This window comes from Heptranchias perlo, chromosome 18 (assembly GCF_035084215.1).
Source record: "Heptranchias perlo isolate sHepPer1 chromosome 18, sHepPer1.hap1, whole genome shotgun sequence".
Classification (NCBI taxonomy): Eukaryota; Metazoa; Chordata; class Chondrichthyes; order Hexanchiformes; family Hexanchidae; genus Heptranchias; species Heptranchias perlo.
The window spans coordinates 47,637,337-47,654,175 of NC_090342.1; the positions used below are offsets into that span (position 1 = coordinate 47,637,337).

General features: G+C 43.7%; 1 protein-coding gene across 5 annotated transcripts in view; it reads right to left on the reverse strand.

Annotated features, from left to right (window-relative positions):
* Positions 1-16,839, reverse strand: part of pphln1 (periphilin 1) — a 209,772-nt gene that overhangs the window by 79,114 nt on the left and 113,819 nt on the right. For all 5 annotated transcript variants that reach the window (XM_067999871.1, XM_067999868.1, XM_067999869.1 and 2 more), the window contains 3 exons: positions 12,236-12,315; positions 8,975-9,094; positions 4,821-4,958 (listed from right to left, as the gene is read on the reverse strand). In XM_067999871.1, the coding sequence (XP_067855972.1) occupies positions 4,821-4,958; positions 8,975-9,094; positions 12,236-12,315 (338 nt within the window). The remainder of the gene's footprint in view (positions 1-4,820; positions 4,959-8,974; positions 9,095-12,235; positions 12,316-16,839) is intronic.

Consider the following 16,839-nt stretch of genomic DNA (forward strand, 5'->3'; position numbering starts at 1 on the left):
TCAGGCAATGGAACCCTGTGTGAGAACCTCTCTGGATACATCGAGGGCATCCTGAAACCCATCGTACAGGGAACCCCCAGCTTCTGTCGCGACACTACAGACTTCCTACAAAAACTCAGCACCCATGGACCAGTTGAACCAGGAACACTTCTCACCACGATGGACGTCTCGGCACTCTACACCAGTATCCCCCACGATGACTGCATCGCTGCAACAGCCTCAGTACTCAACACCAACAACAACCAATCTCCAGACGCCATCCTACAACTCATCCGCTTCATCCTGGATCACAATGTCTTCGCCTTCGATAACCAGTTCTTTACCCAAACACGCGGAACAGCCATGGGGACCAAATTCGCACCCCAATACGCCAACATTTTCATGCACAAGTTCGAGCACGACTTCTTCACTGCATAGGACCTCCAACCAACGCTATACACCAGATACATCGACGACATTTTCTTCCTATGGACCCACGGCGAAGAATCACTGAAGAGACTACACGATAACATCAACAAGTTCCATCCCACCATCAAACTCACCATGGACTACTCCTCAGAATCGGTTTCATTCTTGGACACACGAATCTCCATCAAAGACGGACACCTCAGAACCTCACTCTACTGCAAGCCCACGGACAACCTCACGATGCTCCACTTTTCCAGCTTCCACCCTAACCACGTCGAAGAGGCCATCCCCTGTGAATACACAGGATCTGCTCCGACGAGGAGGAACGCGATGGATACCTACAGACGCTGAAAGTCGCCCTCGTAAGAACGGGAAATGACGCTCGACTCGTCGATCGACAGTTCCAACGGGTCACAGCGAAAAATCGCATCGACCTCCTCAGAAGACAAACACAGGACACAACCAACAGAGTACCCTTCGTCGTCCAGTACTTCCCCGGAGCGGAGAAACTATGCCTTGTTCTTCGCAGCCTTCAACATGTCATCGATGACGATGAACACCTCGCTCAGGCCATCCCCACGCCTCCACTACTCGCCTTCAAACAGCCACCTAACCTCAAACAGACCATCGTTCGCAGAAAATTACCCAGCTTTCAGGAGAACAGCGTCCATGACAACACACAACCCTACCACGGCAACCTCTGCAAGACATGCCAGATTATCGACACAGATACCACCATCACCCGAGAGGACACCACCCACCAGGTACATGGTTCATACTCCGGTGATTCGGCCAACGTTGCCTACCTCATACGTTGCAGGAAAGGATGCCCCGGAGCATGGTACATCGGCGAGACCATGCAGACACTGCGACAACGGATGAACGGACACCGCACAACAATCGCCAGACAGGAGGGTTCCCTCCCAGTCGGGGAACACTTGAGCAGTCAAGGACATTCAGCCTCTGATCTTCGGGTAAGCGTTCTCCAAGGCGGCCTTCGAGACACACGACAACGCAAAATCGAACAGAAATTGATAGCCAAGTTCCACACCCATGAGGACGGCCTCAATCGGGATCTTGGGTTCATGTCACGCTACATGTAGACCCACCAGCGAAAAAAAAGTTATCTGTTTTTAATACAACTGGTCATTCTCTCTCTCTCTGCCTTTCTGGTCTCTCTCTCTCTCTCTCTCTCTGTCTTTGTGTTCTGACCGCTTGTGTATTCAGTAGTCTTGGATATAATGTTCCCCTGTCTGAACACCATCCACTCCTTTGATTGCTGTGATTACCTCTGCTGAGGTGTGATAACGGGCAGTTGGAAAGATTATCTGTCATCACCAGGCATTGTTCTCTGACTATATATTCTGTGCCTTTATGGAACCCTGCACTCACCTGACGAAGGAGGAAAGCTCCGGAAGCTTGTGATTTCAAATAAAGCTGTTGGACTATAACCTGGTGTTGTCCGACTCTTTACATTAAATGGGATAGATTCAGAACAGGTCCAGCAACTCAAAACTGGGCATCCATGAGGTGCTGTGGGCCATCAGCAGCAGCAGAATTCTATTCCACCACAATCTGTAACCTCATGGCCTGGCATATTCCTCACTCTACCATTACCAACAAACCAGGGGATCAACCCTGGTTCAATGAGGAGTGTAGAAGAGCATGCCAGGAGCAGCACCAGGCGTACCTAAAAATGAGGTGCCAACCTGGCGAAGCTACAACTCAGGACTACATGCATGCTAAACAGCGGAAGCAACATACTATAGACAGAGCTCAGCGATTCCATAACCAATGGATCAGATCAATGCTCTGCAGACCTGCCACATCCAGTTGTGAATGGTGGTGGACAATTAAACAACTAACGGGAGGAGGAGGCTCTGTAAACATCCCCATCCTCAATGATGGCAGAGTCTAGCACGTGAGTGCAAAAGACAAGGCTGAGGTGTTTGCAACCATCTTCAGCCAGAAGTGCCGAGTGGATGATCCATCTCGGCCTCCTCCCGATATCCCCACCATCACAGAAGCCAGTCTTCAGCCAATTCGATTCACTCCACGTGATATCAGGAAACGGAAAAGCGCACTGGATACAACAAAGACTATGGGCCCCGACAGCATCCTGGCTGTAGTGTTGAAGACTTGTGCTCCAGAACTAGCTGCGCCACGAGCCAAACTGTTCCAGTACAGCTACAACACTGGCATCTACCAGACAATGTGGAAAATTGCCCAGGTATGTCCTGTCCACAAAAAGTAGGACAAATCCATCCGACCAATTACCGCCCCATCAGGTTACTCTCAATCATCAGCAAAGTGATGGAAGGTGTCGTCGACAGTGCTATAAAGCGACACTTACTCGCCAATAACCTGCTCACTGATGCTCAGTTTGGATTCCGCCAGGACGACTCGGCTCCAGACCTCATTACAGCCTTGGTCCAAACATGGACAAAAGAGCTGAATTCCAGAGGTGAGGTGAGAGTGACTGCCCTTGACATCAAGGCAGCATTTGACGGAGTGTGGCACCAAGGAGCCCTCGTAAAATTGAAGTCCATGGGAATCAGGGGGAAAACTCTCCAGTGGCTGGAGTCATACCTAGCACAAAGGAAGATAGTAGTGGTTGTTGGAGGCCAATCATCTCAGCCCCAGGACATTGCTGCAGGAGTTCCTCAGGGCAGTGTCCTAGGCCCAACCATCTTCAGCTGCTTCATCAATGACCATCCCTCCATTATAAGGTCAGAAATGGCGATGTTCGCTGATGATTGCACAGTGTTCAGTTCCATTCGCAACCCCTCAGATAATTAAGCAGTCCGTGCCTGCATGCAGCAAGACCTGGACAACATCCAGGCTTGGGCTGATAAGTGGCATGTAACATTCGCGCCAGACAAGTGCCAGGCAATGACCATCTCCAAAAAGAGAGAGTCTAACCACCTCCCCTTGACATTCAACGGCATTACCATCGCCAAATCCCCCACCATCAACATCCTGAGGGGTCACCATTGACAAGAAACTTAACTGGACCAGCCACATAAATACTTTGGCTGCAAGAGCAGGTCAGAGGCTGGGTATTCTGCGGCAAGTGACTCGCCTCCGGAATCCCCAAAGCCTTTCTACTATCTACAAGGCACAAGTCAGGAGTGTGATGGAATACTCTCCACTTGCCTGGGTGAATGCAGCTCCAACAACACTCAAGAAGCTCAACACCATTCAGGACAAAGCAACCCGCTTGATTGGCACCCCATCCACCACCCTAAACATTCACTCCCTTCATCACCAGCGCACTGTGGCTGCGGTGTGTACCATCCACAGGATGCACTGCAGCAACTCGCCAAGGCTTCTTCGACAGCACCTCCCAAACCCGCGACCTCTACCACCTAAAAAGACAAGGGCAGTAGGCACATGGGAACACCACCACCTGCACGTTCCCCTCCAAGTCACACACCATCCCAACTTGGAAATATATCACCGTTCCTTCATCGTCACTGGATCAAAATCCTGGAACTTCCTTCCTAACAGCACTGTGGGAGAACCTTCACCTCACGGACTGCAGCGGTTCAAGGCGGCGGCTCACCACCACCTTCTCAAGGGCAATTAGGGATGGGCAATAAATGCTGGCCTTGCCAGCGACGCCCACGTTCCATGAACGAATAAAAGAAAAAAAATCCTCAACTCTCCCATTATGGTATGCAGCTACATTCTGAATGTTCCGAATGTTTTTGACTTCACTGCTCCACCTGGAAAATTGTTCCAATTATTTAACATTTAAAATTTATTTTCACCAACTTAAATTTAGGCCCTTTATTCCTACTTTCCTAGCCTATGTTCAAGTAATATCCTGGTTTCACCTTATCTACATCATTTTAGATACCTTAATAAGGTCCTCCATTACCTCCCTTCTTTCCATACCGTAGAGCCACTGCTTCTTATCTTACCTCATAGCTCATCGCCTTTATTCGGGATCAGTCTTGTGATCTTCTATGCACCCTCTAACCGATGCATTTTTTGCGGTATGGTGGCTAGAATCGATTGCAGTACTCCAAGTGTCATCTGATTAGTGTATTGAGGATATGAACTGGTTCAGCTGCGATACCTCCCACGCTCAATAGCCTACTCACAGTAACTGTCCAGGCTCACACTCAAACAAATGGTCACTTGGGTGAGAGCTGCTGGTACATGTGGAACTGTAGCTAGTGCATATCAATATCTTTAGGAGGCGGGGAGAAAAGGAGGGAGGGAGAAGAGTAGTATATGCCCTCAACATGAAAAAAGCAAATCATTAACTGCAAACTGAGTTTTAAATGTAAACTTCACCACTGTCCTGACTGCATTCAATTCTGTTAATGTCACAGTAAAAGCTTTTTTTCCTGACTGTTCTTATCCATGTTTAACTTAATTCAAGTAAAATTAAAGATGCTAACCTCTTCAATCTCCTTGGTTTTTTCAGCAATTGCTCTGGTGCGATGATCTGTTTGGCTTAGGTCTATAAGGTCAATAGCACTCTGTGTATTCATCTCTAGATCATCCGATTTATCTGATAATAGCATTTGAATAGCATCCTATAACCGAAAAAAAATCAAGGTGACTAAAAGAAAAACATCATGTGATGCTTTTTTATTGCAACAGTGTAATCTATTAGCATCATGTCAACATTGGCAAACAAACAATTCCTGGCGCTCAAATTTTAACCATTGCGAATGGCAGACTCCAGGAAAAGCAGGTGTAATCTATAAAAGAAAATACTTTGTTTATCCAATAAATTTCAGCTTTGAAGATAGCTCAAATGGAGTATATAGTGAGACGACAGGAAGCACACCCACCCTACTTGGTGTACTTGCTGAGTTTTTAAACAGGTACATAAATGGCAGCAAGCACCATCATCCCGTCAACTGTGAGTGACATTTGGAGCCTGATGAACCAGAGCCTCAGCTTTAACCCTAGCTCTGAACTGAGCCCAGGATTGCCATGTCTGGTATGAATGCCTTAAAAGGCTGGTCCTGTTGTCTGAGAGCATTCTCTTTACGCACACGGTTTACTTGTTTTTCTTGTAAACAAGGGGCAAGGGGAAGTCGCAAAGTTTGGGGGAAATTCGAAAAAGACTTGAAATCCAAACAGTATTTCACTAAACACTATTAAAACAGTTAAGTAAAAAATAACAAATGATTAACAAATGATGTGACAAGAGTCCATATACAAAGCCAAGCAAGGAAGTGTCTCAGTTGCCTACACCCTAAGCTCTGGAATTCCCTCCCTAAACCTCTCCACCTTTCTTCCACTCTCTCCTCCTTTAAGACGCTCCTTAAAACCTATCTCTTTGAGCAAGCTTTCCTCACCTGTCCTAGTATCCCCTTATGTGGCTCAGTGTCAAATTTTGTTTGATAACACTCCTGTGAAGCGCCATGGGACATTTTACTACGTTAAAGGTGCTATATAAATGCAAGTTGTTGTGTCATCTGGAAATCATGGCTTAAGATTCTTAAATGGTCCTCTGGTGATTACCATTATGTAGATGACATTCTGTTTATATGCATTGATTAGTGAATGAAGAATTACCTTTACAGTAATTAAAAAAAGCTTTAAGACTGATTTGTTCTTATTTTGATATCTGCGATAGCATGTATACCCTCGACAAATAAATTTCAGCAAAAATACTTCAAGTGAGCAGATCGGATCACAACTGAATTCAACCATATAAAGAGTCAATTTTTTGAGGGATGAGAATATGTAAAGCAACTGGTTTTGGTAAAGTTTTATGGATTGTCCAGCTTAGTTCTAAGAAATATGAGCAGACACTAGAATCTATAAACCACAGAATGGAATAATTATAAACATCCAAACCACTAGCCACTTGCATTTACATAGCACCTTTAAATTAGTTCCTCCATCCTTAACAGTGGGAAAAAGAAAAAGAAACAAATTCCAAGCCATGGTGAGAGTTAAGAGGTGACCAAAAGCTCAGTTGAAAAGGCGGGTTTAAGAAGATTTTTAAAGGCAGAGAGAAAGACAGAAAGCTCTGTCAGCAATGGTGGGGCAAAGTGAGGGAGAAAAGCACAGAAGGTCAGAGGATCATAGGGTGGGGAAGGAGTCATATGATTGGAGGAGCTTGAAAAGGTAGAGTGCACCAGGCCATGGAGGAATTTGAAGATGAAGTAGGAGGGAATGTGTTGAGGACAGGGTTGTAAGAATGGGGCTAATGGGTGAGTGAGACAGGATACGGACAGCTTATACGAGTTGGAATATTTGGTGGGAGGAGGATGGGAGGCTGGAAAGCTGGAAAAATTGATTTCAGATGTGACAAAAAGCATGTAGCTGATAATGGAGAGGTGGCAGTAAGCAGTCTTAGCGAGGGATAGGATGTGAGGTTTGAAAATCAGCTCTGGATTGAACAGTGACTTTAAGATTTCATACTGCCTGATTTGGCCTGAACAAGTGCCTGGAGAATGGAATGGAATCAGTGGCAAGGGAGCGCAGGTTATGATGGGGCCGAAAACGATGGGACCTGTCTTTCCATCGTTCAGTAGGAAGAAATTTTCATGCACCGTTAATTTAGCATCAATCAAGCAGTCTGACAGCATAGCGGTGGTCATGAGATTGATGGAATAGTGGAGAGGAAGAGCTGGGTATTGTCAGCGTACATAAGAAAGCTGACCCCCTTGTCAGCAAACGAATGCACATGTAGATGAAGAACAAGGGGGAACCAAGGATCCTTGGGGAACCGGAGGTGACTGCAGGGGTGGAAAGAGAAGCCATTGATGGAGATACGCTGGGTGTGATGGAAAAGGTAGAAGTCGAACCACGCCAAGGTAATCCCATGCAGCTGGACAACAGAGAAGAGGCGACGGAGAAGGATAACAGTCAACTGTGTTGAACATTGCAGAGATTGAGGAGGACAAGGGATAACATGCCATGGTTACAGTCACAGAAAATGCCATTTGTGACTTTGACCAGGACAGTCTCAATTGTGTGAACAGAGTGGAAGGTGGACTAGATTTTAACAGGGAGTTTTGGGAGAGATGGGCATAGAACTGAAAGGTGACAACATATTTCGGCACCTTGGACAGGAAAGGGAGAATAAAGATGCAGCAGTAGATAGGCGAGAACGGTAAGATCAAGAGCTGGCATTTTTAGAAGAGTGATAATGATGGTTTGAAAGAGAGAGGGACGGTGCCAGGGCAAAGGGGGACATTACAATGTTGACAAGCAGAGGGACCAGGAAAGATAGGAGTTGGAGAGGAGATCAAGGGAGGAGGAAGTGGGTCTCAAGTAGAGATGAGCTTGGAAAGGGCAGGGGAGATGGGAGAAATTACAGAATGATAGGGGATCCAGGTTAGGGTGAGTGTGGGGGCGCTGGAGTGGTGAAAAGCAAGCGGGGGGGGGGGGGGCGGGGTGATCAAGGGGAGATGGCACTTGAAGCTGTTGCATGAATGGCCTCCTATTTTAAACCAAGAAATCCATAAGGTGTTTGCACATGGTGTTGAAGATTATGATAGAGGAGCAGTGGAAGGAGTGGTTTATCCTTGCCCTTCAGAATAATCCTGGTGTGATAGGTTTTGGCTGAGGAGGGGAGGCACAGTAGAACAATATAATCGAGCTAGATGTGGCTAGAATGACTGGGCCATTTGTGCGCCAGATGTGTTCGAGTTTTCAGCCCTTGAACTTAAGGGAGTAAAGATTGAAATTGTACTGGAGAAACGGAAAAATGGGGGATACTAATTAATTTGGTGGGAACAAGAGCATTGAAAGCAATGATGAGGGAGCAATTGAGGAGGTCAGCCTTGGCAGAAGGGTTGTGATGAATGGAGAGCCAGAAACAAGAGGGTGTTGGGAGTTAAAACAGTGAATTTGCGAAGGAGCTGTTTTTTTTTTGAGGATAGAGGACAAGGATAGTGGGGTTTAAGGCAGCAGGATGTGGGCGGTAAAAGAGACAAGGCAGGTATCAAAGATCATCTAACTGATGATGAAGGCCTAGGACGTGGAGAGGCTACATGAGAGGTCAAGGGAGTGGCTGTGGATGTGGGTAGGAAAGTTCATGTGAAGAGAGGGATTGAGTAATAACAGGAGGATAGAGAGTTTGAAGGAGAAAGGAGAGCAGATAGGAGAGTTTAGAAGTAGGGTGAAATCACTAAGGATGAGGAGACACTCAGTGCAGAGAGTAAGGGAGGAGATTTCGGTGATGAACAAGTCATGGATTGGGAGGGTGGTATCCAATGATTTTAAGTGAGAGGCAGAAAGAATGGAAGATGCAGAGGTGCTCAGAAGGGGACAAGCCAGTAAAATTCAGGGAAAGGCTCGCGCGGAACTTTGTAAGACCTAGGCCATTGGCAGAATAATAATTTCAGTAATGAAACTAGTTTATATCGGGGTATCAAGTTTCTGCGCTGTGTACCCACCTACAAAGAACTGGACTGAAAATTGTAACTCCCATCATTCGCCCAGATTCAAACGCTTTTAGGGGTGAAAAATTAAGTTGTGAAAAACTTGGCTTCCAAAGATATATAAAACTTTATATAACCCAGAACAATTAAATAAAATCTTAACAAATTTTGTAGCCATTCCTATTAATTGCCATACTTACAACAGTATCATGTTCAGCTACTTCCAGTTCTGGAATCTGCTGCTGTTCAGAACACCAGTCATTTACACCTTCTTTGTTCAGGTTGTCAGAAGCTTTGCTGGCTTTTTCAAAGTTTGCACACTAATGAAATAAAGAAGCATTTTATTTCTGAATCTCTAACTTCAGTTATATTTGGTGTTCTTTTCTCTTCCCTCTCCACTGTACAAATTAACCCATAAATCATGAGTGGGAAGGCAGAACTCAGCCCATCTCATTCACGCTGAAGACCGTAACTGTTTATTCTACAGGAATGAATAATGCATTGAATTTTAGCATGGACTTTGAATGAATTCAGTATCATTGTGTACAGCTAGCTGACTATTTGCTGTCAATTGAATCAAGTAAGCCTGTAAACTACCTCCTCCAAATTAGACACTTTCAGTTCTTTCTGATTAAAGGAGGCTATTCTCACGGGATGTGGGGGAGTAACCTTACCCTCAACACCAAATTCATTCAAAATATAGTCAATCTTCTGCAGTATTGCACGTGGATTGTCAAGCCTGACTGCAGTGTTCAGGTGAAGTCGGATGAGACAGTGGGGATAATTAAACCAGGGCACACAGACCCAATTCAATCCCCATTTTCAAGTCATATATGTCTTTATTGTTATATTTCCATTATAAATTCCTATAGTGTACATTTATAAACTTATAATTGTGTAATTAGACCCTCCTGAAAGTGGTGGCAAATGCTTTTTCATTATACCATGTTAACATAGAAAGGGCTGTCTATTTGACTTTATTAGGAGTTTGTGACACAAACCTGCTCATAAAGTTGTGATGACTCAAACATCACTTAAATTAATGTCAGTATTGATGAGTGGGAAGGTTTTCAGTGTAGATTCTAAAACTTATATATGGGGCATGATTTTATCGGGGAGCTGGGGAAGGTGGAATTCCTGAGGGGAAACCTGGAAATATGGATTGCCCGGACCTCTGTACAATTTTGACATAAGGATGTCTTTTATTTTTCTTGTGTACATTTCCCGCCCGGCAGGCCGGCCTGATTGACAGGTTGGTCACAGTCGGACAGGAGAGCAGCCCAGGGAGAGGACATGAGAGGGTACGTGTTAGTTTGGGGGGGTGGGGGGAGATGGGAGATCAGTCATTGTGGGGCGGGGGGGGTCGGAGACGGTGGGGGGTGGTCCGGAGACGATGGGGGGTGGTCCGGAGACGATGGGGGGTGGTCCGGAGACGATGGGGGGTGGTCCGGAGACGATGGGGGGTGGTCCGGAGACGATGGGGGGTGGTCCGGAGACGATGGGGGGTGGTCCGGAGACGATGGGGGGTGGTCCGGAGATGGGGGGTGGTCCGGAGATGGGGGGGTGGTCCGGAGATGGGGGGTCACCGCAGGTAGGTTTGTTGGGCCTGGGGGAAGCACTCCTGCTCCTCCGGGCCCACAAGCTGCGCGAAAAAAAGCACTTACCTGCAGTTTCAGGCCTTCTCGCCTCCTCTCACGTGGCGTGAAGTAGAAGGCCCAGAATCCCGGCCCCCAGGGGTTAAAAACAAAAAATCTTTAAAAATGGAGGTCGCAGCCTCCTTCAAAGCTTTTACTGACTGACCCGCCTTCTAAGAGCGGGTTGGTTGCCCGCCCCTCGTGCTGTCTCTGTGAAAACCAGAAATTGGCAGGTTGGAGATGGGTGTTAGATTTTACTTTTTTTTTTACTGCCACCTCGCCCCCTTCGCACCCATTTTTCCCATTTAAAATCACCCACCCCACCCGTTTTTCCCATTTAAAATCATGCCAATGGTCGATACTGATGTCTGTCAGCAGAGATCTCTCAGACTCCAGTCACAATTTTAAAGTAAAATTACCAGAGATATATATTTTGAGGTTGTACTCTGCTCTATATTAAAACCAAACTTCTATATATTGTAAGTCTGTTTTATAAAAAGCTTACTTTTATTTAAACTGTAAGAGTACCGAAACTTCATAGTTTTGAAATATTTGAATCAAAGTTCTTAATATTTAATTTGGTTGTGAGAAAAATTGTTGCACTTGTTCCTTCACTGATTGATGCTCTGAGTACAAATAATACAGATGCATTAAAAAAGCTTTGGAGACCAAAGTTTTTCCTCATCAAGATTGGAGTTGCCCTGTAGACAACAGCTGCTTTTATATTGGTCTTCGGCCACTGGGTCCCATACCCAATCCTCACATCAAATTAAAACCAACAGATTTTTTGTTAAGACCACCAGCCAGGAAAACATTTTTTGTAAACTGGGTTTTTCTGACTGTTGCTGGTCTTCCTGGAGCTTCAGTGCAGCAGCATGTTTTAGCGGTGACGCATTGACATCACTATGTACACATGCTGCTACCCCCTTTGTAGAGACATCATGATTGCACACATGTGGACTAGCCATAATGTCACAGCCTGTCTATGCATGTAAGGAACAGTGAATCTCCACTGTGCAGCCGGTATACAGGAAGACTGCAGCTCGTTACACAGATAAATGCAGAAGCGCAGTGAAGTTTACTCGCTCTTCCAAGACTTGTGCTGTCCTACAAAAGCAGCTTGCATATAAATATGATGTGGAGATGCCGGTGATGGACTGGGGTTGACAATTGTAAACAATTTTACAACACCAAGTTATAGTCCAACAATTTTATTTGAAATTCACAAGCTTTCGGAGGCTTCCTCCTTCCTCAGGTGAATGTTGCCACAACATTCACCTGAGGAAGGAGGAAGTCTCCGAAAGCTTGTGAATTTCAAATAAAATTGTTGGACTATAACTTGGTGTTGTAAAATTGTTTACAATTGCATATAAATAGGCACAGATCATGCCGAACAAACAAAAGAACTACAGTTTGCACAACAATAAAGACTAATACTATACACATTAAATGGAGGATTAATGATATCTCTGTGAATCATAATGCGGCAAACCAATCAAGATATTCATGCTTGAGAGCATATATGGGATCTGAAATCCTGAAATGAATACTAGTGTTGCCGTGAGGTAAGTGTCATTATTTATGATAAATACAAAGTTGCTTTAACAATTATTGTTGTTACAATTTCAAGATACAAAGTGATGTAGAAATTAAAGGAATACACTGAATTTGCGATGAACAGCATGCAATATTAATTGCCATATTATATTTGGTAAATAATTACATGATCGTTCATAACTTCGCATGGATTAAATGATTTGCTGGATATCCCATGCACCGTTCTTTTAGGGTGGTCTTCAAATACATCAACCATGAAAGTGAGCTTACCTTTGAAGTGACTGGTGGTACTGAACTAGATGGAGAGGCATCTCTTGAAGGGGTCAATGAGGAAACAGATCTTTCCTTATCTATGAACACAATAGCAAAATGAGATAAATGTTTAATTGCAGATTACGTCTTTAAACCCAAGATGCCTGAAGTTTATTTGGTAAAGTTCTTTCCGCCAAAATATTGTTACTTGTCCTTATATAGGTAAACTTAGTTATCCCGTTTTCATTCAGTGTTTCAGTATCTGTAGCAACTTGTGAGGACAAGGTCAGAGCTCGTGCATATGTGTGAGCTTAATGTTGTAAAAGTTTCACTTCTGGAAACACAAATAAGGGAGCACTGCTTATAAATTACAGACAAATAGCATACAAGTGATTGCAGTGGTCATAATAATTGGTCTTTAAGTGGGCGGCTGAATTGATGAAATTGAGAGGCTATATCAGAAACATTATTAAATTACATCTGAAGATGAAAGTAAATATAAAGCTCTTGATGGGAAAATATAATGGGAAAATTTAGGCAGCAACTCAGTTAATTCCCCATATGACTTCATTTAAGGACCATAGATCAAAAATCAGTCAGGGTTCTCACTCCTGATCACTATGCTGCAGCACCTCTTCCTGAAAGTTTGATTGGGTGGACATTAGCTTCGGACAGGATCTGGCTCAGCTGTGATATCCCCCACGGTCAGATAGCCTCACCACCACCAACACCCATAAGTATTTATTTCATGCCATTGTGAAGAATGCTCCAATGTGGTCCACTGATAGTTTTATGAAGCATGGACACCAAACAAAGGAGGGAGAGATTAGGGGTGTGCCCAAAAACTTGTTTTTGTGGTTTCTAAAGGAGAAGAGAGAGGTGGAGGCAGATGGGTTTGGTGGGGGGGTGGGGGGAATCCAAGGAGCAGGACCCAGACAGCTGAAGGCTCTGCTGCCAACAGTGGGGCAAAGCGGGGTTGGATGAACATGCAGTGTTGTGGGGAAGGAAGGGATATGGGTCTGGAGGAGGTTGGAGGTAGTGTGGTAGGGTAAGGCCATGAAGAGATTTAAAGATAAGGATGTTTTAAATAGGAGAACTTAAGGAATGGGGAACCAGTGTAGGTCAGTGAGCACCGGGGTGAAAGGTGAGCATGACTTAGCGTGGCAGTTTTGGATAAGGCTAGGGTTTATGAAGGATGGGAGGCCAGCAAGGGGTGTAGGAATAATTGAGTCTAGCGATGATGAAGACATGTATTAGAGATGTGGGAGACTGAAGTGGGAGTGGAGGCAGGCAATGTTGCAAAGATGGAAGTATATGCTTTTTAGCCCCACTCCAGCCCCACTCCTCCCCCCCCCCCACAACAGTCTTCTCACCATATCCTTCAGTCCCTTTTTTTCTATAAATACATACAAATGCCTCTTGAATGCAAGTATAATAATATGTGCTTCAGTGTACCATCTTAGCCCTTTTTAACCTTAGTTAAGCAAGAGATGGAGAATCAAACAACTTGCCTGAGAATGGATATACATCACACAGCTAGAATAAGCTAGCTGAAGTGATGGGTAAATCTGATTGAAAACATTCACCTGACGAAGGAGCAAAGCTCCGAAAGCTTGTGATTTCAAATAAAGCTGTTGGACTATAACCTGGTGTTGTGCGACTCCTCAAAATTACTTGACCCACCAAGGCACTTCTACGTCTCCTATTTCCTTATTCTCCTGTTTATTCTAATGACCCTTTTTGAAAGAAATTACCTGCAGTTTGGAGGTGCAAACTTTTATTTTATTTTAAAACAAAAGCATAAACAATAGTCTTCTGAAAATGATTCATACCCACAACCAAGACAAGACCAAAAAAGTCAACTTTAGATCCACAGCAGCATTTTTTCTGAACTATCACTTTGCTTATCAACATGCAGGGATTTATTCTTTCTTCCTTATACTAACAGCAATGTTTTTGTTTTATTACTTATTGGCCAAAATGGCAAACATAATTGGCCATAGTAAATAAAATGCAAATAGCATTTCACACTATATGCCCTATCACAGTTAATTGCTGACTGAAAATAGGCCAGCATTGCTGATTATCAAAAGTCATTAAAATCACAAAGAAAACTATTTGAGTCAAAAAAATGAAGTCATATTAAATCTCAGCAGCACATTGTGCCAGCTGCATAGTGCTGTAAATGCCATCTTGTGGTGTGTTGTTGTACAGGTTTTTCTTTCAATATACAACATAAAATTAACCGGGTATACTTTTCTAACCGTAAGTAACATTGGACAATTTAGCCCTTGTTGAACGCTGCAATTTAGTTGAAATAATCCACAAGGTCAGATTTATAAAACAAAAACAGTAGTGAAAACACAGTGCACACTCCAGATATGATACACTGTAAGTGGCTGGGCATGATGGTCATTGAGCCCCCACCCCCCCCTCCCACCAACTCGGCATTGCAGCCCCTGCCAATCAGGCTGGCTGCTGGATGCGAAATCCGGAAACAAGATTAACGAGCATCAATTACCTTGCGATCGCGTGGGGAAAGGTAAGATTTTATTATCCGGGTTTGCCACGTGCCCATTGACCCCCCCCACCCCCGCTGCCATTTGAAAATTGAGCCCATTGTGTCTTCACAGAAAATTCAACACAGTTGAATAACTGTCCCCTCTTCTATACACTATTTCCTTGTGTGCACATTCTATATATTACGTCACTATACACTGGATGATAATAAAAGTCGAAAAAAGTTCAAATCCAGTATAAAAGACAATACAGCATATAGAATCAAATTGTCCTCCCATTGAGAAATACAATACACACACTTCAAGACTGAAAGAAGCAAACCAGTGCTTTTCATGACCATATTTCACATCACTTAGAAGACATCCCAATACTTTGTGAAAAAAAAAGAATTTCTGACATCATGGAGATGGAACCCATTTAATAGCTAGACGTTCAGGAGCAATTTAAAGCTGCTTTTATATTGGTCTTAGAGGGGTGCTTGTGCTGCTGGTTCCTGACACACAGGTCTTGTGCAACCAGAGGCAACCCCAATGCAAACTTACAGGATTTGCTAAATATTCCGGAAAGACCTGGTTTAAAAAAAATCTTCCCAATGGGTGGTCTTAGCAAATCCAGCAAGTTTACATTGGGGTTACTGCCAAAGCACCTCTCTAAGGCCAATGGAAAGGCAGCTGTAGCCTAACCCAAGTCTTTGAATAAACAGTGGACCATTGTGATCCTTGTAAGTGAAATGCAGAGAAGAACAAATCAAAATGTTCTCATTTACAAATACTACTTGCTTTTAAGAGGACTAAGGAAATCTTATTTCAGCTTATACATCAACAACTTGCATTTATATAGCGTTTTTAACGTAGAAATACATCCCAAGGTGCTTCACAGAAATGTAATCAGATAAAGATGGATGTTGAGTCAAATAAGGAGATATTAGGAAGGGTGATCAAAAGCTTGGACAAAAAGATGTGTTTTAAGGAGGGTCTTAAAGGAGGAGAGAGAGGCAGAGAGGCAGGGGAGTTTAGAGAACGATTTCAGGAGCATACAGCCTAGACCGCTGAAGGCACATTGACTGAAAAAAGTTTATAACAATTATGATAAAAACAAAAATAGTTCTAAATTAGATATATCAACTGCAATTGTTACAGTGGTAGAACATACTTCCACAGTCACAGTTGAACAGATGGTAAATTCCAGGTCTTGTGGTGGTACCTAGAAGCCAAATGTGTTTCTCCACAGTTAGGGAAGGGGAGAACAGACCAACACATTACTAAGTTACTTCCATGCACAAATTAGAAGCATTTACATAGCCATGGGGCAGTGTGTATGATGTTGAGATACGATGTTGGGAAAGAAAAATACATTTTCAAAACGTTTCTGTGAACGCATAGGAAAATGAAAGAATATATTTCTCTCCCAACTTTTTTCCTTCCTTTCCAAAGTTATTGACTCTTGTTGAGGTATGCAGGCTACCTTCTGATAGTTCGTCCAAGTGATCATCTCTCACGTGAGCCTAAACATTGAAAGTTGTGAGGATATGCTACCAAGAAAGGCATCACATTCAAGCCCAATCTTGTCCTCAGCTGACACACACACGGGAAGTCACTGGGCGATAATCAGGAGCAGAAATTGATTTTTCCTCTCAAGTCCAGGGACACTGAGGACAATCATAGCATCCCGATTCATCCATCTAATGGGATCAGTACATTGAGCATAGACCAGGGATAGAACCCGGAACTTTATGGCTTGGTGCTATCTCAGAGTGCCTTTACCTACAAAATCGTCAGGGAAAAATACATTTCTAATTTTGATGAGTATAAGTCCTTCAAGACTTTTATGGGTAACAAACACTTGGTATATAGGTATGGACAAAGACACCCAAAAATGCAGAAACATTTACTGTACTTCTAGAATTAAACAAATATATTTGTGCCACAAATAAAAATATGTTTTGTATTTGAAATGCTCTGCTGCCACTACCAACAAAGTACAGCTTTGCATTACAATAAAAGTTCACTCAATGGCTTATGCAGTTCATCACAATTCATGCTATAGTTAACCATGTGATGTACTTCAAAAGGAGGGTACTACAATAATTAATTTGCCCTAAA